Raw genomic sequence first — 21,038 nt, 5'->3', positions numbered from 1 at the left:
CACAGTAGTATATGTATAAATGCTTCTTACCTGAGGAAGGTTTAGCATCTGAAACACACTGGTGCCTCCAAAAGCTAATGGCAGATCTTTCTCTGTTCTGCAGTTGACATAACCTCTCAGCGAGGCCGCCCCTGTAGAGAACAAAGGGATGCTCAGTTTTGCCAGGAACCAGTATTCAAGTTTATTATTATGCCAAGTGACAAAATCATAGGATATTTGGAATATGCCTGCTTTGACCCTTAAAGACAGAAACATACAGTAAAATTACATTTTGCAGATTACTTATCCTAAGTTTGATTTTCCAGTGGATATACTCCCAATAAAGCACACACTTCAGCTCAATACACACTAAAACATTTTCAGTATCTGCGTGTCCAGATTCTTCACATTTTCAGTCCTGCCTCCAAAGAAAGGATTGTAACAAAAGGTTTCCAACTTTTCTTTGCACTTATGCACATAGCCTGACAGATACTACAGGCAGTTGTGAATTCAAAACAAACCACTGTAACCACCAGTTATAACAGGTTGGGATATTTTTTTCCTCACAGATTTGTTTGTCTGTTGGCAAGGAGTGATCACAAAAATATTCTTTTACCCATACTTGACCCTATGATTCATTTCACAAGCTGGGTCAAGTGTGCAGTTTCAGTGGTCTGAACACTCTCCAAGATGAAATGAATTTAGCATTCCCAAGGTGAGGAGCAGAGGAGTGGCATCTAGCACAAATACATTTAAGGTAACACTAAAGCAATTCCTACCCCTGGATTCAAAACCAGAAGACATTATTTCTCACTTTAAGAACAAAAAGGCACACGTGCTGGAGGCTGTCTTTGGGCTCCTACAGAGCACTTTGAACAACTGTGGAAATATTTGAGCATTTTAATTTGGCTCCAAAGAAGTTATTTGCATAAAAATCTATTTAGCTCTTTCCTTACAGTGTAAGTTTTCCCACAACAAGTACTATCCAGTATATCAACACAGATTTCTACTAAGGTGAATGTATGTCCTTGGGTTAAACTGGTTTAGGAATCAACAGAGGTAACATACAATCACATTCTGATCATTTGTGCACATAAATACATTTTTTTGGATTAGAAAAAAAGCCAAACAGTTTATAAAGCTCACATGCTAAATGTGAAACGTGGAGGACTCACACCTGTGGAAGCCAAGAAGGAGCCAAAAGTCCTAAGCAGCATTCCAGGTAGGCTGTAAAATCACGGAAAGGTTCGGGTTTGAGGGGACCTTAAAGATCATCTAGTTTCAAACCCCTGCCATTGGCAGGGACACCTCCCACTAGACCAGCTTGCTCAAAGCCCCATCCAACCTGGCCTTGAACACTTCCAGGGAGGGGGTATCCATAATTTCCCTGGGCAACCTGTGTCAGTGTCTTACCACCCTCACAGTAAAGAATGTCCTCCTAATACCTAATCTGAATCTACCCTCTTCCAGTTTCAAACCATTACCCCTTGTCCTATCACTACACATCCTTGTAAAAAGTCCCTCCCCAGCTTTCCTGTAGACACCTTGAGGTACTGGAAGGCTGCTATAAAGTCTCCCTGGAGCCTTCTTCTTCAGGCTGAACAACCTCAGATCTCTCAGCCTGTCTTCATAGGAGAGGTGCTGCAGCCCTCTGATCATCTTTGTGGGTCTGCTCTGGACTCACTCCAACAGCTCCGTGGCCACCTTGTGTTGGCGGCTCGAGATCTGGACTCAGTGCTCCAGGTGGGGTCTCATGAGAGCAGAGCAGAAGTGAAGAATCACCTCCCTTGACCTGCAGGCCATTTTTCTTTTGATGCAGCCCAGGATGCGGTTGGCTTTCTGGGCTGCGAGCCCATGTTGCCAGCTCATATTGAGCTTTTTGTTGACCAACACCCCCAGATCCTTCTCCTCAACGCTGTTCTCAATCCATACTCTGCCCAGCCTGTATTTGTGCTTGTTATTGCCCTAGCCCAGATATAGGACCTTGCACTTAGCCTTACTGAACTTGATAAGGTTGGTATGGGCACACCTCTCAAGCCTGTCAAGGTCCCTCTGGATTGCATCCCTTCCAATAAATATATTTACATATACAAATATACAATATATATGTAATATATAAACAAAAATATTTAGGAAAAAAATGGGCTCCAGTAAGCTTTCAGGTAAGCTTAACAGCTTTGTTTAATCCTGATTTCAACATGGACTTTAAGACACAGGGGCAACTAATACAGAGAAGTCCAGTGGAATCCTTGGCACCAAGAGCAGCACAGTCAAAGAAAGAACTTCATATAGGATCCTTTATTCTGCTGGTAACACTCTGCTCAGCCACATTTCCCACAAAACTTGAGCACTCAAGAATTATTGCACCACAACACTTGCGGGCAAGACAGTTCTACAAACTCCAGCAAACTGTCCACCCAGTTGCACTTGCGAGGGAACTGTTAGATGCAGTTGAAACTCAGCTTTACTGCTTGGTCTACATGAGCCATGCAGATGCCATCTCAGCTAGGCTTAGAAATGCAGCAGTTAAACTCTTTTTGTGTTGGCCTGCAAGAGTCTGCAACCAGACTCTGGTTGGACTGCAGCAATACACAATACAGCTAGTGTCTTAAAAGCTTGTTTTCTGAAAGAAAACTGTTCAACAGGAGTGTTCTAAATCCCTACTCCATTCCTTCCACTGACAACAATCACAGAGATGTATTTTCTTTGTTCAAATAATGCTAGAAAACCTTAAGGTACCTGCACAAGAAAGCAGCTATGACTGGCTCACAGCCCCGTTTCCCACCCCTTCCCTGAACAGAGCCATGGCAGTGTCCAGTCAATCTTCCATAAGGCCACTAATGTTTGGCCTGTCGCAGGAACACCCTGTAGCATGAAGGAAAGCAAGTGCCTGGTTTTGTGGCTATTGCACAAAACAGTAACACACCATTCCTGTTTCAAGCCTGATATGCCTACCAGGGACCGTCTCACTGACACTTAGAACTTCATTACTAATTTGCTAACCATGTCTGTATTAGGGTAATAGTTACCACAAAGGTCCATGAAAAAATAAAATTGTGCCTTTCCGTAGCAGCCCTTTGTGCTAATAAAATTCATTGCTATTTATTTATCACCATGCTTCCATTTCCATTCCAAATGCAGTTAAAAATAGTTTAAATATAAAACACCATAAAGCATTTTGTATCTGCTTGGTTGCAGAATATAAAATACAACCAAGAATGCGTTTAGATGTTCTCCGCTGGTGATTGGAAATGGGTTTCTTATAAAGTCTGTTTCATACATTGGAAATTGAAATTGGAAAATACAATTCAAGGACACGCCATGCACAAAAGGAATTTCTATGGCGAGAGAGAGTTGGTACAAATAGAAACAAAATAAATTTAAACACCACCCCAAACACAGGACCAACCCCCTTTTTAGCTTAAATACATAAAACAAAGAAAAAGATGCTTCTGTTACATATTCTAATAGATTTTATGACAACAGTGTTTGAAAACCACTAATTCCTTATCATACAATACAGGTGCCCACACTGTTGAAAATGCTTGTGTATGTGTAGTGAGATACTGTGAACTATAGAGAGTCACTCCTGGCAATGCAGCTGAGAGATAAGAGTTACAGAGAGCTTACACAAAGCAGAGCATGGTATTAAGCAGGTGCCTGCTTCATGTAAAGACCAACTCCATGTTTTGAAAACGCTAAATGATTAAAATTACTGTTATTTTACTCTAAATAGTACATCTGTAGATTGTTAAATGCCTAATGAGCTTTTATATTCAGTCTTTGGTAGTTAACTGGATTTATAATTTTTTTTGTGTAGATTCTATGATATGGGAGTAACTTGCTCCTTATTTGGTAGTGCAAGATAGAGATTAATAATATAGACACTCTTCACTGGCCACACATTATGACTCAGAAAAATTGCCTAGCTTTCCTGGCTCTTCAGGCTACAGACACTGTTTGACTTAACTTTGCCAGATATGAGACACTTGCAGACATCCAAGGTGGAGATTGGATTCTACAGTACCAGGTCTTGGTTAATCTGCAGTCTGGGTTTATTTACGCACGTAGCCACTTGAAGAAGTTCAGAAAAAGATACTCAGTTCTGTCTTTTGCACAGTTCTAGCCCTTATGATGTATTTAATTGTCCTCCACGATGAACCCAACATCTGATGTGTGTGTATATATAAATACATATCTGGCAAATATATTTTTATTACTAATGTACGATTTCTGCAATCAAGGGAACAGAAAAACAGTATTTAAATAAAAATCATTCGAGATGCAAACTTTACTGACCAACACTTCAAACTTGCCCCCAAAATTTTTAATATGAGCAAGCTGAGCACATTTGGCAAATTGTTAATGCAAAGGCTGTTCAGTGAAGCCAAACTGCTCAGACAGAATCTCCACTGCAGACAACCTTTTTATTTTTAATCATGAAACTTTCAGTACAAGTATTTTGTTCCTTTAAATCCCTAAAGGCAGACAGATTTAACCAGCAGAAATCCATGTCCCGTTTCTGTACCAAGTCTAAGCTTGTTGAAATACTGTATTTAAAACAACACGTTGCCATTACTGCCCACGTCCAACAATACCCACATGAAAGACAGCTTTGATGACCCTGAGAAAGCTCAGTATCTAGCACAAAAGCTCAGTTTCTGGTGGTTGCCCCTTTCCACAAACTTCAACAGCAAGACTGAAGTATCACCAAAAGGTAACACTAAGCCTATTCTGTGACCCTCAGGCTGCTGGTCCCTACCTTCCAACTCCAATGAGGCTAATAGAAAAACAAAAACAACAACAACAAAAACAACAAACAAACAAAAAACCAGGAAAAAAAAAAGAAAGAACAGATATCTCTGCATTTATTTATTAAGGTTTTCATTCAGTGGGGCACTTGGCAAAAAAACCCCACGTTCATCCAAGTTTACTCCTCTCTAGTCTTCATTTGAATTTAAGCACAGTCAAACACTCATGCATCTCATGACTGAGTTCCTTCCTTATATACACGATACTCAGGACTCCGTGTATTTCAAGACACAATAGGCTGCACAAACATATATCCCCATCTCAGGACTGGGCAATTTCCCTCCTTTTTTTTTTTTTCAAAGCACGGACAGAACTCCTCTCATATTTACATGTTAACTGGGGGAGTAATTAACTTATGCAATACTCAGTTGTCCATTTCCACTCCATGGAGTGCTTGCTAAAGAAGAAAAAAGGACCCCTAAGCATGCTGGCATTTAAGTTGTCAACACTACAAACCCATCAGCTATTATCAGCTAAAAACTTGCAAAATAATAAGAAACACTGAATGCTGACAGTCACTACCAAGTGCTCCTTTAGTGTACAAAACAGCACGGGTATGTACGAAATATGTGGTTAAAGAATGTAGGCCAGCCAAGTGCAAGTCTCCTCTACAGAGGCACACCTCCTCTCCAGCACTGAAGAGAAGTTGTTGATTTTGTGAAGTAATAAGGCATCAGAAAGAGTAATTTTAGCTTTACAAATCAGCCCTGCTCCAGCTCTGACTCAACAACGAGATTTATAAACTTTCACTTTTGATGAACTATCATTACTACGATCGCTGGCATTATTCTGTTTATTAGATGTGGGCAACTTTTCTGGAATCAAAGCAAAAAACCAGTTTCTTTTCCTATGTGATGGAAAAAGCAAAGACCAAAGTAGACAGCCATATTTTAAGTCCCTATAAAACTTGTCACGTAATTATACTCTGCTACAAATTTAGGGTTTTTTACCCTTGGAAAAAAGTATCAGTGATTCTCCTGAACCACAATTTCCATGTCAAATTAACAACACCTGAGGTACAAACCTCAAATGAAAGGAAAAAGGCAGATCTGTACTGTAACACACATGATAATTTAAAACATACAGTTATCAAGGGCCAGTTGTGTCTGCCAAAGTAAAAACACAGAGAAAAGACTTTCCATATTTTTTTTCAAAAAAATACAAACTGAGTCAACAGGCGATGCAGTGATTTAGCAAACTGCACTGGATGCTGGATTTTCTTGCATACCAGTTGTTCACATTTGAATGCTCTGATCTATTGTACTCACCCGGAAAGGTTGTTTTTTTTTTTACATTAGCCAAATCAACAAGGCAGATATACGGAAAGCCTCTTCAAGAGACTTAAGGATTCAAAGATTTGGAGCCTCTTAAAAGAGTTCAGTAAAGCCAAAAGTCTTTACAAGTCTGTGTAGTCTCTCACCACTCTTTTTTCAATTGTTCCACAAAGGAGGTCACCTTCATAAAACATATGTGGAACAAATATACCATTTTCATGAGTCCCCACAGAACAGTGAGGGCCGGAAGTATCTTTCAGCAACTGCATTAGACACAAGTGACCATCTGGAGAATTCAGTGTCTTCAGCTGTAAACTCCAACCAGCGTATACTACAGACATCCTGAATACCATCTTTAATAACTAAACTTTTGCAAGCAGTGTCTGGACACTATACCTCAATTACTCCTGCAAATAAAAAGTATTTCTTTGTCATAGACACCAAAGCTCCATCATTCTTGTGTAGTGAGATTTGGTTTCCAGGTCCTAGTTGCCTCAGACAGTGCAAAGGAAAAAAAGTAGGAGGGAATACTAACTGCTGAGAACAGGGTGGGTGAGCACTTTCTACATCCCTCATGGCCTCCAGTGAAAGACTTTAAGTATACACATGAAAAGTTTACCATAGCTCTCTGGCTCTTCAGACTCCTTAATAGAAAAAAAAAGTGTTTCAGATTGTCCTAAGTCTCTTACAGCAGAGGCTCCCAGCAGAAATAGATTATTTAATAAGGAGGGACTTCCTAGAAGTAAGTTACCCTTTTTTGGCCAGTATAAAAAAATTAATTAAAAAAACCACATGCACAATTTCTCATAGAATAGAGTATCAAAGTTAAGAGGAACACTCTACAGGAACCAGTTTTGATGGGGTAACAGCCATACTCCACAAGATAAGGGAAGAGCCTTCCCTTCAGTTTTGAAAGTTTTAACTTGCATAGAAAAGCAAGCTCCATGGTTAAACAAACCAAAGGCACCAAAATTACTTCTCTCTGAAGGGCAACAACTGTACCCTGCTAAACCATTCCCATCAGTAAGATACATTACACATTAAATGAGAGAAATCTGTAATTTTAGGTAAGGTGGTTTTTTTTAAAAAAAAAAAAAAAGTTTTTTTCCCTGTTAACATCAAACAACTGTCCCAGTGAAACCATCCACACTTTCTAAAAGAGAAAAGACATTTTAACTTTCAGTAAGTGCAAAAAACACATTTCCAGTGATTAGAAGTAGTACATCTGTAGTGCAGCCATTGTATTCTTCAGTTATATACTCCTAATCCAACATAAAACTTACTAGCAGTGAAAGCTTAATCCAACAGTTAAAATCAGTTGGCCTTATGTGACAGCTGGGTTTTGTTTTACAGCACGTAGTGCCAGAACATTCTGTAATTCTCTTCTTGCTCCCCACAGCTACCTGAAAGGAGGTTACAGCAACATGGGGGTCGGTCTCTTTTCCCTAGTAAAAAAGAGATGGAATGAGAGGAAACAGCCTCAAATTGTGCCAGAGTAGGTTTAGACTGGATATCAGGGAAAACTTCTTCATCGAAAGAGTTGTCAGGCCCTGGAACAGGCTGCCCAGGGTGTGGAGTCACCATCCCTGGAGGCGTTTAAAATCCGTGTAGATGTGGCACTGAGGGACACGGTTCAGTGGTGGACTTGGCAGTGCTGGATTAACAGCTGAACTCAATGATCTCAAAGGTCTTTTCCAACCCAAATGATTCTATGATTCTATTTTATTCTACCTACATCAAGGACTCTTTCATGAAGAGACCTTAATATGGTCTGGATTTGGAGTAGGCTGTCTCACAGAGGCATTCACATAGGAAGATGGCAGCTCTACCATCTGCATCATCTTCACTCAACCCATGTTTCCTGAGGCATCAGCCTGGAAAAAGAGAGCCCAGCTAAGCAGAGGCTTTCAGCTGTTCTCTACCTACTGCATGGCTCTAAATAGTCCACGTGAGAGCCTGTGGGCCAGATCCAGCTTCCATAATGACTTCAGCTTGCTGCTTTTTCTGCTGTGTCCTCAATCTGCAGCAGAGGCCGGGAGGAAGGAGAAAGGACAAATCAACAAGTAGTATGTAACTTTTAGCTACACAACCAGAAAGGATTTGTCACTTCATCAATCAAAAAGCTGATAAGCTTCTCCCCAAACTGGCCTTCAGTCACAGCACTGAAAATCTGAGCTTTCCTATCAAGGATGCAGACTCTTCTAGCCACTGTTAGCACACCAATGAAAATGCTCTCCATTAACAGTAAAAGGAAGGATGGGAAAGAGAGACACGTGGAATTAATGCCCTGAACAGGAAGAGTGAAAATACGACAATTACCTGGACAAGCAAAATAACTACATAAACAAAACTCATAGCTGAGGAATTTCCTGCCTGTTTCCCTGTTCCCAAAGGAACCCAAGGTGGAACCACAGGATGGAAGAGTAAAAAACCCTGCAAACTCTGTTCCTCTGGCCACTCCACACAGATTACATTCTATATTTCTGTGATTTGTTTGGTTTTGTTTGTTTTAAAAGCTATTTATTCTCTTACACGCTTGTTTCAGAGTATCTTTGCTGTAAAATATATTCTTGCATAAAGACTGATGATAGGAGAGGTCATAAAATTAAGCTGGTAGGTGAAAATTCAAGTAATGTTTAAGCTACAGAACCCCGGGATGTTACTGCAGTAGCCAAAAGTTTTTATGGCTTCACAAAACTACTGGGCAAACTCATGAAAAGACAAACCCACTGAATGTAATGAACAGCTCATGAACAGTAAACTGCTGGAAGTGCATCTGGATATAATACCACTATATGCTTGTCCTGTTCTTATTACCTTCACACATACTTGCTTTTGGCCAATAACAGGCATTTTTGAGGGTTAACAGCTTTTGTCTGACCTAATACAGTTGTCTCTTTATGTTTCTAAAGTAACGAAAATTAAAGCTTGATCGAACAAGCAATGCACTTTTCAGTATAGAGATGCCTAGTAATTAGGACTTTCACATCTGTTCCCTCAGTCAGCATTTTGAAATAGTCAAGAACATTTTTAGAGAAAAATAAGGTACAGCTATTTAACCAAAGTGAAGATTTACTTTTAAAGTAATTAATTGATTGATTATGGTACATAGAATCACCTGTTAAAAAAGTAAGGAAGAACCACATTGTTAAAAATACAGCAGATAGCAGCAGCAGCACCAACAGTAATTGCAGTCTCCATAGTTTAAGGCATACCTTCATTTATACCATTTAAATCAAAGCAACTGTCATTAATTCAGTATAGGAGGTGACCATTTCTGCACTGTAATTATCAAGAGAAATAGTGAATTGTGAAGATCAGGTTTCCACTGCTCAGGCTCAGACAGTTTTCTTTCAGCAGTTAGATATTTTTTAATGTATTTATTTAAGACACAGAGATTTAAATTTCAGATTAACAAATACATCCCACTTTTGCCTAAATACCACTCTGTCCTGCACTATTCAGCACTACTGCTCATCCCACCGTCCTTTCCTGCCGTCTTTTTGATTATTTTGCCCTGATAAATCTGGAGAGGACCAAAATAATTTCACACATCTTTAAGGTGCTGTAAAGCAGCATCAGAAGTGAAAAAAAACGTATCAATTTGTACACGGGAGTTTAGGATTGAGAGCTTTCACCACAGATTTTAAAACTGAACCGAGTTCTTTCTCACCTTGTTTGCTTGGTTAACACAGAAATGACAGGTTTTGGATTTTGCATCTCTAAAGTGTTTATCCTTGAAATGCATTCCTACACTTACAATGACAAAAAAAAATTAATTAATTCTTGAGGCAGACAGCGTGTTTACCTCAGTAGCTTCCTCTTCTTGGCGGACTCAGTGGGGGCTCGGGGGGCCCTGCCCGCCTGCTTCCCGGGGGTGCGGAGAAGGGCCTGCGCAGACCTCAGCCACTCGCTGGCCGGTCGTGCTGTGACATCCTCCCTCTCCCCTCCTGACCTCGACTGTAACCTCCTACTGGACTCTGGAGTAGTGGTCACCAGGTCTGTCTCTGCTTCTCCCACACTGTTGTTATCAGATGAATACTCAGAAATTTCTGTTGAAGTTGTCTAAAAAAAGGAAAAAAAAAAAGAAATATAAAGCCATTTAAACAGAATGCTAATGAGACAGTAGAGGTTTATGTAGGCAATTATTTATGTTCCCTAGTTGAATGCCAATTTACTGATTAATATATCTTTGACAACTTCACTGCAAATGCACATTCATCTTTTGTAAGTCAACATGAACTCCTGAACCTAAGGACCATCTCTTAAGGGACAACTGGGATGAGTAACATTTATTTTTTTCAAACTACAACTACACCTGCAGAATTTCTCAAAACGGTAAGCAAATGCTTATCTCTACAAGGAGAAACTTCCAGAAAGATGTCAGGATTAAAGAAAGTTTTCAGGAAAGCAGAAACAGGCTAATGAGTAACAGGGTTCATGATTGGCAGGGAAGTTGAGAGAAAGGGGGTTTTCACACAGGGATTCAAGTAAGCAGTACGGCTGGCTTCTGTAGTCTGAACGGAGGGAAGAAACTCTATTAAGAACTCGTAGCTGGCAAAAAGTATATGACCTTTTGTTAAAACAACAATTTGACTACTAAAGCTTGCCTTCACCCATGTCTAGCAGGCTCCCCAGGAAGGTTTCAGAAGTTGAGCATAAACTATCAGGCTGCATCCAGGTAGGTCTAGGGAGAATCAATCGCTCGCTGGCCAGCAGCCAGGGCTGCAAACAAGCAGGGCTGGAGCTCAGACCCATAAAACATGCTGGAGCTCTTCTCACAGAAACTCACAGGACACACTGAGCTCATCCCACAGAAGGAGGGATGAGAGGAGTGGATGAGAAGGCTCAAAAAACAAGTCTGCAAGGGGATGTGAAAGTCTGAGGAGAGGGCTGGCAGGGAAAATTCAACTGCTTTGGTTCAGCTTATTTTATTCTCCTCTAGGCCTCTGGTAGAAGAAGGGCAAGGCAGCTGGATTGACACCCCAAGGGGAGCTCTGCACAGTTACGTACATTATACTCTCTCAAGTATATCTTCAAGTATGGGGTACTAAGCACAAATACTTGGAAAGCAGCTTTTTTCCTAGTACAGAACAAAAGTATCTGAGATAAGCAAAAGACTAAGAAACATGAGCCTTCAGGAGCTTGTTGGAATAAAAGCTCAAACCTACTGTGCAGGTTCTGGTGGGCACAGTAACAGCCCCATCAGTGGGACCACAAGTATTAGCTTAGCTCAAGGAGGCTTGCACAAAACCGTTCCTTAGAAGAGGCAAGTAACTAACTCAGCCTGATCCCTGAAAGAACCAAAACCCAATGCAAAACATTAGGTCCACATTATCAAGGGGAAACTGGAAAACCCCAAACACTGACTTGGCTGCAGATTGTGCTTCCCTGATCACAGAAGAGGTCTTGAAAAAAAATCAGCCTCTTTCTCTGGTCTAAAGCAGTTAGCAGCTCTCCAAACAGGTTGTCTGACAACTGGCTCAGCTAAAGACTTTAAAGATCAAAGAGGAAAGAGAGGGAAATCACTGTACTCAATAGTGCTGTTGTATGTTATTAATTAGTGTAATCATCTGAAACCAACTTTTCTCGACTGTTCACAAAAATGAATTCAGCTCTTGCCAGTTATTTCATGAGTTCTTCACATAACTGACAAGACACGGCATTTACGTTCTGAGAGCTTACCTAAGTATTCTGGAAATTGGAAGAACCTTTTAAAATTATCCAGAGAAGAACAGCTAAAAGAATGTAATTAATATCAGCCTGTTTTAAACACAACACAGTCAACATTCGTCCCTTGGCAACAATATTTCTCTGAAAACAAACTCCTTCCACATTGGAAAAGAACCAGAAATAAAAGATTTTAAACAGTATGAAAGCAGTAAGGAAGCACTTCATTCTTAAAACACTGTTCTGATGCACTGTTTTGCTTTAGGAATGCTTTACTTTTGCTCAAATTGCTACATTATCCACTGTACCTAAAAAAAAGGATGCAAATCTTATTTGAGCAAGTAAAATGTAAATGAGGAAAGCCCTTGGGATGTGCTTCAAGTTAAGCACAAGTTTTAATCCCACCGACTGCTGTAAGAGTTAAGCAGCTTTCCTAAGTAAAGATTGTCTAATAAATCACTTCTTCTTCTGCTAATCTTTATTATTGTATACTTATTTAGTCTTAACTTTCCCAGGGAAACTGTACTCTGGCATTTTTAGTTTTGGTTTGTTTTCTTGTTAGGGCTTTTTTGCTTGCTTGTTTTTTACTTGGTCAGTTGGAAATGTTTCTTAGAAGAGAAGGCTATAAAAATGGAGAAGAAAAACAAAGAACAAAAACTCTACCTTCCAATTCTGTACATTATTTAACTATAGCCCCCATCATAAACACAGTCTGAAGAGAGAAACATTTTCAAAACATACAAACATGACTTTTTAATTATCCAGTAAACTGGCTGACTTGTCTAAACAACATTATGATGGTGGACAGCTGGCAAAAAAAAAATAATCATTCAGCTTCTTAGGTTTATTTTAAAACAAGCGTTGATAAATAGTGAAGAAAATGTATCTTTATTACCAATATCCTAAATACCATGATGCTGAATTTCCAGAGTTGCTTGTTGTTGCTTTTTTTTTTAAATAATATCCCCAGTAATATTGCTAACAGTTTCTGAAGAGCACCATTGCTAAGCATAGAGAAGTGTCAAATTAAAAGTATTTGACTTACCTACATTGCTTATTATTTCAAAATATAGTCATTCTTTGTTATGGTGACTCCCCACTACAAACAGGCTGTTTCCACATCTTAATCCCTTCCTCCAACCACTGAACCCATCCTGGGGTTTTCCATGGCTGTCTCCCATATATCCCAGTCACTCAAAATACTTAGTAGTAGACTTATTTGCTAAGATTTACCTATCATTTCCACTGATGGCCTTGCCACAACACCCTCATTTGTATCATGCTAACCACTTTTCCTTGTTGAAGGCCTAAGTAGAAAAAAAATGCAGTGGTTGATGTCAATCTCTCTCTCATTAAAACAAACATGCCTCATTTTGTTCACTTTTAGAATAAATTTATTTGCTCTGTGACTGATTTAATTTGAAAGGTTCTAAATGCTTCCCTTTTTATGGCTCTTTCTTTTCAGGGAAAACATCTTTGGCATAAATGCAGAGAATACTATCATTTTTTCTCATAAGACAAAGAAGTCAGTGAATACAGTAGCTGAGCATCCAGAACCCTATGCTCTAAAGACAAGCATGTTCAAATCAAAGTACCTGAAGAGAGCTCTCAAGATGAATTAATTTATGATGTGTTTTTTATAGCATTCACTTGTACTACCTAGCATAGAGGGTAGTACAAATGTAAAAACAGAAACTAGAATGAGAAACAGCAAATTCCCCCCGCCAGCTAAACAGTTATGATTGCTAAAGAATATATGATTACCTGTGTCAATTTAAATTCATTATCAAAAACAAACAAACCAACAAACAAAACAAAACCAAACCAAACAAAACAAACCCCCAAACAAACAAAAAAAGAAACAACAACCAAAAAAACAATCCCAGAAATGGTAAAATCCTGGCCTAAAATCTTCAAAGACAAAACTCTTGATTTCTGTGAAATAAAGATAACATTCCATAAGCAGGTAGATTTTGCATGCAGGCAGCATAGAAGACACCCTGCAGTTACTTCTGTGATCAATTACTCCCTCCCTCACCCTCAGGAGATTTGCTTCAGCTGCCTGTTGCTCCACCTTGAACGCTCTGGGATTTCTTTGGAAGTACCTGTGTAGTCTGCACAGCATCTACCTCTAAAAGGTCTAAAAAAATAAAAATAAAAATCAGCTTTTCACATCAATAATGATGGAAGCAAGAAGTATCTGTATTTGATTACTTCAATAAGCACTTGATATTTCTTTTCAATAAAATAGAAGTAAGTTAATATGAGAAGTGTTAAGTTTCTATTTGAAGTTTCCAACTTCAGCACAGAAAGCAGAACTGTTCAAAACTTTCTGCACAAAAAGAAAGCTAACATATGAATCCTATTAAAAAATAATGAATCTGTAATTTTTTTTAAAGGGCTCTCTCATACAGTGATTGCTATTTAGAGGCAAGGGGATGAGCAGTTGGAAGAGCTTCTCATCCCTCTTGGCTCTTCTCTCAAGATACATTACTCAGTGAAACCTTTCTGAGGAAAAATGTCAGTATATATACACCCTACTCATCTATTGGTTAAACACTTTCACTTGTTCATTCAATGTATATTCAGGAGACATTGCAAATCTTTTCCAGTTGGTATGAAGATACTTTGCAGACATGATGCTCAATAAAAGCTCACAGATATTCTGAACAAGTTAGTCAGCTGAAACTAAGATACTTCAACATGCTGCAGTACGTCTGAATCTCCTCTTACTGTCAAAAAATGTCTATCAAATTCTTTATAGACACTGAAATAACTTTTTGCAGATGGAGGTCACTTAGTCTGCCATTTCCTTCCTTACAAATAATAAATTTCTTCTCTCCTATTATCTTACTACAGCTTAGCTCAAATGGCAGAAGAACTAACAGGGTTTCTCAGATGGCATCTTCAGGGAACCAGGCTTTATCAAGGTCACAGAGCCAAGTTATGTCAGAAATGGAAACAGTGTTTGAGAGTTTGAGACTTTGATCACTGTAGATACAGAGGAAAATTTATCTCGTGGCACTTCCTTTCCTGCTTGTTCTTTCACATACCTTTGCCTCTAACTCTAGAAGCATTTTCCATTATCCCCTGATTATTCACTTACAGCCTTTTTTCTTTTCTGATTCCCTTACTCTTTTCAGAGTTAATCTGCTTTTCTCCTAACTGCCCTGCATGACAGCTCTCAAGATGGGTGAAAAGTGACTCAGATTAACAAACACAGTCAATTTAGGCGACTATCCTCTCACCTCTATTTTTATACAGTCTTCCTTTCTGGGAAGCAATGCTACATTTGCACTACTGCTACTCTTTGCTATCATGCATGCAGAGGGATTAAAACACAGCAAACTTCTACCCCAGGGAGTTAGCTGCAGCTTGCAAGGAGATTTTATAGCTTGCCCGGTACTCTCCAAAGAAGAGAGTGAGCAGAAAAGCCACTGGATTTGCTACAATGAATATTCACAAGCATAAATCACCAGTGCAGTATGCCAAAGGCCCAGGCTATGCTAATGAATGCTCGAAGCTAACTCCACCAGAAGCTGGCTTGCAGGATTATAAGGAGTAGGGGAAAGGTAAAATAGAAGAAGTTTCACCTTAATTAATCAACACCAAATTACTTCAAGCATTGTGCGTACAGATAGTACAGGATATTATTCAGATCTACAAAGATAATTAAAGATATAAAGGATTTAAAGCTTGCAGTTCTCTTCAAAGCTTTGTGTTTTCTGAAGTTTTAATGGAAACACTTAAGTCTATGCCAAATATTTTCCTAGTATCTTGAGAAATAACTTAGTTCTTGGGATGTTAGCGACTTTCACTCCAGAGAGATAAAATTCTGATATACCTTTGCAGGAAACTCGATGTTCAAGTGCAGAGCTAGGCGTGTGCTGCTCTGTGGGTGACACCAAGCTTTCTTCTCACGGAATAACCACAGGAACAGCACACAAAACGTACAAGATTAGGTAGCAATGCGTGGGCAGAGATAACCGTATGACAGAAAAGAACAACAATGAAAGACATAAATCACCAATAAGATATTTTTGGACTTGCAAGTCCAAACTGACACAGATTAACTGAAATTTTGTATCTGGAACAACCACCCAGTGTTATTATAGAGACAGCATATATTTAAAATGGATCTCAGATAATGGGTAGTAGTCCAGCTAAGTACAGCATTCCTCCACAGCACATGCGCTCAGACCATCTGATCTGTCCTAAATATTTATCGGCCTGTTGGTTCAGCATGCTAGGAAATGACAAGTCCTACTCCACACACATTAGCATTTTGTGGCTGTCATTACAGGAAACAGAGCCGTATGCTTCTCAAGGGCATGAGAACGGCCACCTGAAGCATCTCTCTGGAACTCTCCAAGAGCAACTTCCACTGAGCTGACAAAGGATTTCCCTCTTTCGCCCTGCTCAACCACCACTAAACTTCAGCAACGCCCCCCTTCACATGGACATGGGAATGAATTTTGGCTATCTCCTAGATGCCACCACCCCTAGGCTGGAATGCAGTACTTATTAAGCACATGAAATAATTTATGCCAAGTAGCAAAGAAGAATGCTGTATCTACTTGAATATGGAGGAGAAGTGTAGGCAGCAACACTGTAATTATTCAAAGCAGAATTTGGTCACAGGCTGCACCCTCATCTCCTCTTAATGGTGTTTTGAGACCTTTAAACAAGCAGTTAGGACTTCTGCTCTATGACTAATTAAAAAGGATTCATTACATCCAGCAGCCCAGTGCTTGCTATCATAAAGGAAATGGATTCATTATTATATCTGGAGAAAGGAGGCCAGCTACTAAACTTTAAGCTCTACTGCTTACACTGTTGGGCTTCCACTTGAGGAGCTCCTGGAAGTCGTCTTACCCATATTTGATCCCATTTATTCTGCAAGCTCTGTCAAAAATTACAGCTGCTTTAGCCACTGTCTTTCAAAGTTACCCTAAGTATGATTAAATTTAAAGGGAAAAAAAAATAGCTCTTATCAAAAGAAAAGCAAATGAGACAGGATCAGAGATGCTTTCATGGATTGAAGGAGTTGCAAGTGCTTTAAGATCACTCTGCAGAAATTAATGGAATGAATATGGCTGCTGTCAAGTCAGAGCACCAGTTACCCTCTGACGCTAGGCTTTGCACACGATTTTGGAAACCAGGAAAAGGTGTGGAGAGCAACATGGAGAGGAAAACTCCCTCTTACACTTCAAAGAGTTAGGAAGTTGAAATACAGGATGCAAGCCCACAAATTGCTGTTTTATATCACACATGAAATAACAATTAACAAAATAAGTAACTTGTATCACTATTTATCAGCTCCCGTATCTTGTGTAGATCACACTGCCTTGAAGTGGAAAATGAGGTGACAATTAGGATTACATGCAGCATGTTTAGCTGTGCATTCTTTTTTGTAAAGGGAGAGGTGCATGTTTTTGTTTGGCTTGAGCTCTCTCACACATAATCCTGTATACATATACCATTGGCAGGCAGTACTAACCGTATTCGAAAAGATGAATGGAAACAATTATTAGACTATGATTTTGCACACACACAAAAAAACAACATGAATATCTGATCTTGGAAAGAGAAACTTCGGGAGAGGAGTGATTTAAATCACAACAAAACAGACTTTTTATAGACTTAATGAAAAGATGGTATTTTGCTGACTGTTTTTTTGTTTGGTATTTTTTGTTTGTTTTTAAAGCTAGGTAAAGAATACACAAGTAGTAAGGAACATGAAATTGAAGCTGTAACTTCTAATCCTGAGCAGAAACCTCAGCTTTTACAAGGCAAACAGGTTTAGCAGGCTATACCTCTGGAGATGCATCCACAAGCTGTTCCAGCCTGCCTCTCCCAGAACAGGTTGTTCTAAGGCATGGATCAGCCGACCGAAACAGGTGAGGCTGTCCTCTTAGCCCAAGAGCCTTTTTCTACAAACTAAGTCTTAGTAAAGCAAGAAGCACTGCATTTATTTCTAAGCACTCTCTAGATGTAGAATTAAATAGTAACTCTGAAGGTAAGATGGAAAAAAAAGAGCTGTCTGCTGGGCACAAGGACAGAAAAGATAATAGGGAACAGTGAGCTATTAAGATACAAAAATGGGTATGAAGCAAAAGTTTACCCACAGCAGTTAAGGCATACAGATTTGTACTGTATGGAGTCTAAGGAAAATCCTGCTGCAGTCTTGGCATCTGTAGCATTTGTGCTGCAACTGCACCTCTTAAGAGCATCATTTAAGTAGTTCAATGAAGCTCTAACATTAAAAAGTCACTCTATCAGTTTCTGATTTTCTGCATTAGCAATGATCTCTCCATCAGTCTGTAATTGGAGTAATAGTCAACCCCTAACAAACCCAACAATGCTGAAAAATGTCAATGCAGACAACCCACAAGTGCTTTTTCTACTTTGTCTACTAATTTTTTTCCGTCATACAAGAACATCTTCAGTTTCTCCCAGGGAAAATGACTGGCTGTTAGAGACAATCTGGCATGCATCCTGCTAGCCAACGTTAGATTGAAGTGAATTACCATAACCCTTGCTCCCCATTCCTTTAAAAAAGAGGGGAGGGGGAGCGGAGATGCCACTTCACGTGTTGCATCTTGCAGACTATTCAGGGACAGAATTAGGTCTCCTCTCATGCAACTGCACATTATCCCACGCAGTTGAGCTCTCACCTTGATAAGGATCCTCCAGATGATAGAGACCCAGGTTTTAAATATAAATACTTGACTCTGATAGGGCATGCAGATAATTACATCATTTCGCATAGAAGCCTCAATGTTATGCACTGAAGTCTGGGCCCATGAGAAAATTGTAGTCAGCTTATAATACCACTTAACAGAGTTTAGTTCTTGACACAGAAATAGGTACTTTCATGTTTCCAAGGAACAGATGTTATCACATAGTTTGATAACCTACTTTCACATTCTTTATTTATAGTTATTCACTCAGTCTCATTTATTAAAGTTAGTGGATCCAGGCCATGAAACCTCAGTTTTATTGTCTCTGTTTTAGGTGATGCTATGGTAATTGTCCAGGTTAATGCTTGGATGCAACAAGAGAACTCAATTGAGAGGCATAATTAAAAGCCAAATTATTATTTATGAGCTAAATCCTAAAGCACCTAGACTAAACACCTGCAGGATTCCATAGGAACTGTTAAGGGAGGGATACATTTCCATCTTCAAGCAACTCTTTTGTTTCAAATCTTCAGAGAGAGCAAATACTTGTCACGAGAGGTAATATATTTTTCTAAACAAATAGATATAACTACAGGAAAACAGTCAAGGTTTCAGCACTGAGCCCTTTTATAGGTCCTCAAAGTTTATCAAGCTTTTTTACTCCAAATAAATAATTTGGTCTAAATAAATAAAACCTTTCCTTGTAAAATTGCTTCTCTCATATCTTTAGACTATACAGTTAGGAATAATGATCCTGCAAGCTTTTTAAAAAATTATTTCTAAACAGAAACAATGAGAAAATACCTGTCACAATAATGTCACTGTTTAGACTGAACAGGAAACAGTCAAAAGACTTTAAATCATCTTTCGAATGATGTATTCTCGTTCAGAAAGTAGGTGACAACTGCAAGCATGTTATTTCTGAAATTAAAGGAAGCAATTCCAGGATAAATAACTAAATGAGAGATTGCACAGAAATATTCAGTGAAGTAAAAATCATGTGCACTGACTTCTCATCTTTATTGAGCTGCCTGCAGTTTCCTGTGAAAGCCCTTAGAAAAGCACTAATCACAAAAGGAAGAAAAAAAAAAAAAAGAAAAATGAGAGAGGAGAAACAACTTGCACTGTGTTGTACAGCACACAAATGCAATACAGGCATCATTTCTGCAGTAATGCTCAGCACTTAGTGGAAATTTTTTTGTTCATAATTTCCACAGAAGTACACACAGACCCGTCCTGAAATTCAGACTCCGCGCTTCCAGCTCCAGCAGTGCCGGCACTCACTGTCACAGCACTGGCAGCTTAAGGAGACACTGGGCTGCCAGGCACTGCAGCACATTACATTCATTTTCTTCTACTCCCACTCACTTCACATTCTTCTCACTTGAGTGTTCTCCCCTTTGCCCCATTTATTGCCTCACAGCGTCTGCAGTACTGCCCCCAAAGCCTAAAATAGTCTCTTCATTTCTTCCCTCCTCTTCATTTCTAACTTCTTACGACCCTTTCCCTCCTCTCCAGAAGTACTTCCATAGCCTACTTTTTCTAGATCATTGTTTCATATTTTTGCACTGTTAAAACTATGTTAAACAGCGAACATTTCAGGGCAGGAAATGTCTTACCACATCTGAACAACTGTGTTAGCAATGACAGCATGTGCACACAGAGAAAAGAGACACCTTCACCTAAGGTGATTTTTAACAATGATGCGAGCACCTATATGCAGGACTGAGGAAACATAAAACCTACTTAATTGTTTTTTTCAAGTAAGCCAAAGAACACCAAACAAGAAAACTACTTGAAAAATACAATAAACGTAATCTGCTAAAATTAATTGTTTGGAGAAAGAACAAAGAAAAAGGAGCCCATAACTAAGCTGACAGATTTTATTTAGCTCATGTGCCTAAACTTTGCAGCAGCAGAAGGAAAATAAAGTAACCAACAGTTGGGTAAGGCATTGTAATAGAAAATTGTAACATTCTTATAAATACTCTTTTTATAGAGAGACTAAGAGGTGCTAACTGCTGCAATACTGTCTTCAGTTTGACACATTTAGTTGCACTGGTTGCTCACAGCACATGAAAAGATTTTGAAGACCCATTAAAACTCCTTTGAGATCTACGTTAGAATAAAACCACGTGTGTGCTGTAATATATGTTTGTTACATTACATTCAGTGACATGATTTCCATAAGATGTGTATAACATACATTACAGGACACATGGGGAAACTCCAGATACTGAAAGCTGGGTATCGAAATCCAGATATTTAAAACTTTTAGTAGTAAATAGGCATACCACATAAACATACCAGGACAAAATGGAAATGTCCCAGTAAGGCAGTCAAATACAATCCTTTAAAAAATCAAATTCAATGGACTGCAAGTCCCTTATGAACTGGTCAGCAGCTGGCATGGAGAACTTGCAAAGAAGAGAGCCCTAAAATAAAAACATCATTAATTTGTACTAAGTAATTCCTTATAAGGATTATAAAGCTTGCATAAAGTAGGAAGATAAAAAGATTTAAGGCAATACTTCTCAGTTACAGTGAAAAAGAGAGCCCCAGTGCATGTCTGCATACTTCAACACACTTTAAAAAGCAATAGCTAACTGGTTTCCACAGC

The 21,038-nt window shown here is 39.1% G+C and overlaps 1 protein-coding gene across 8 annotated transcripts in view; it reads right to left on the bottom strand.

Moving 5' to 3' along the window:
- The window catches only part of SPIDR (scaffold protein involved in DNA repair), a 207,977-nt gene that overhangs the window by 141,862 nt on the left and 45,077 nt on the right, over nucleotides 1–21,038 (bottom strand). For all 8 annotated transcript variants that reach the window (XR_007888598.1, XR_007888597.1, XR_007888599.1 and 5 more), the window contains 2 exons: nucleotides 9,874–10,130; nucleotides 31–131 (listed from right to left, as the gene is read on the bottom strand). Coding sequence is in view for 5 of the 8 variants with exons in the window: in XM_051610443.1 (XP_051466403.1) it covers nucleotides 31–131; nucleotides 9,874–10,130 (358 nt within the window). In the remaining 3 variants the exon portion in view is untranslated. The remainder of the gene's footprint in view (nucleotides 1–30; nucleotides 132–9,873; nucleotides 10,131–21,038) is intronic.

This window comes from Apus apus, chromosome 2 (genome assembly GCF_020740795.1).
Source record: "Apus apus isolate bApuApu2 chromosome 2, bApuApu2.pri.cur, whole genome shotgun sequence".
NCBI classification, from domain to species: Eukaryota; Metazoa; Chordata; class Aves; order Apodiformes; family Apodidae; genus Apus; species Apus apus.
This window is presented reverse-complemented; position numbering and strand designations above follow the sequence as displayed.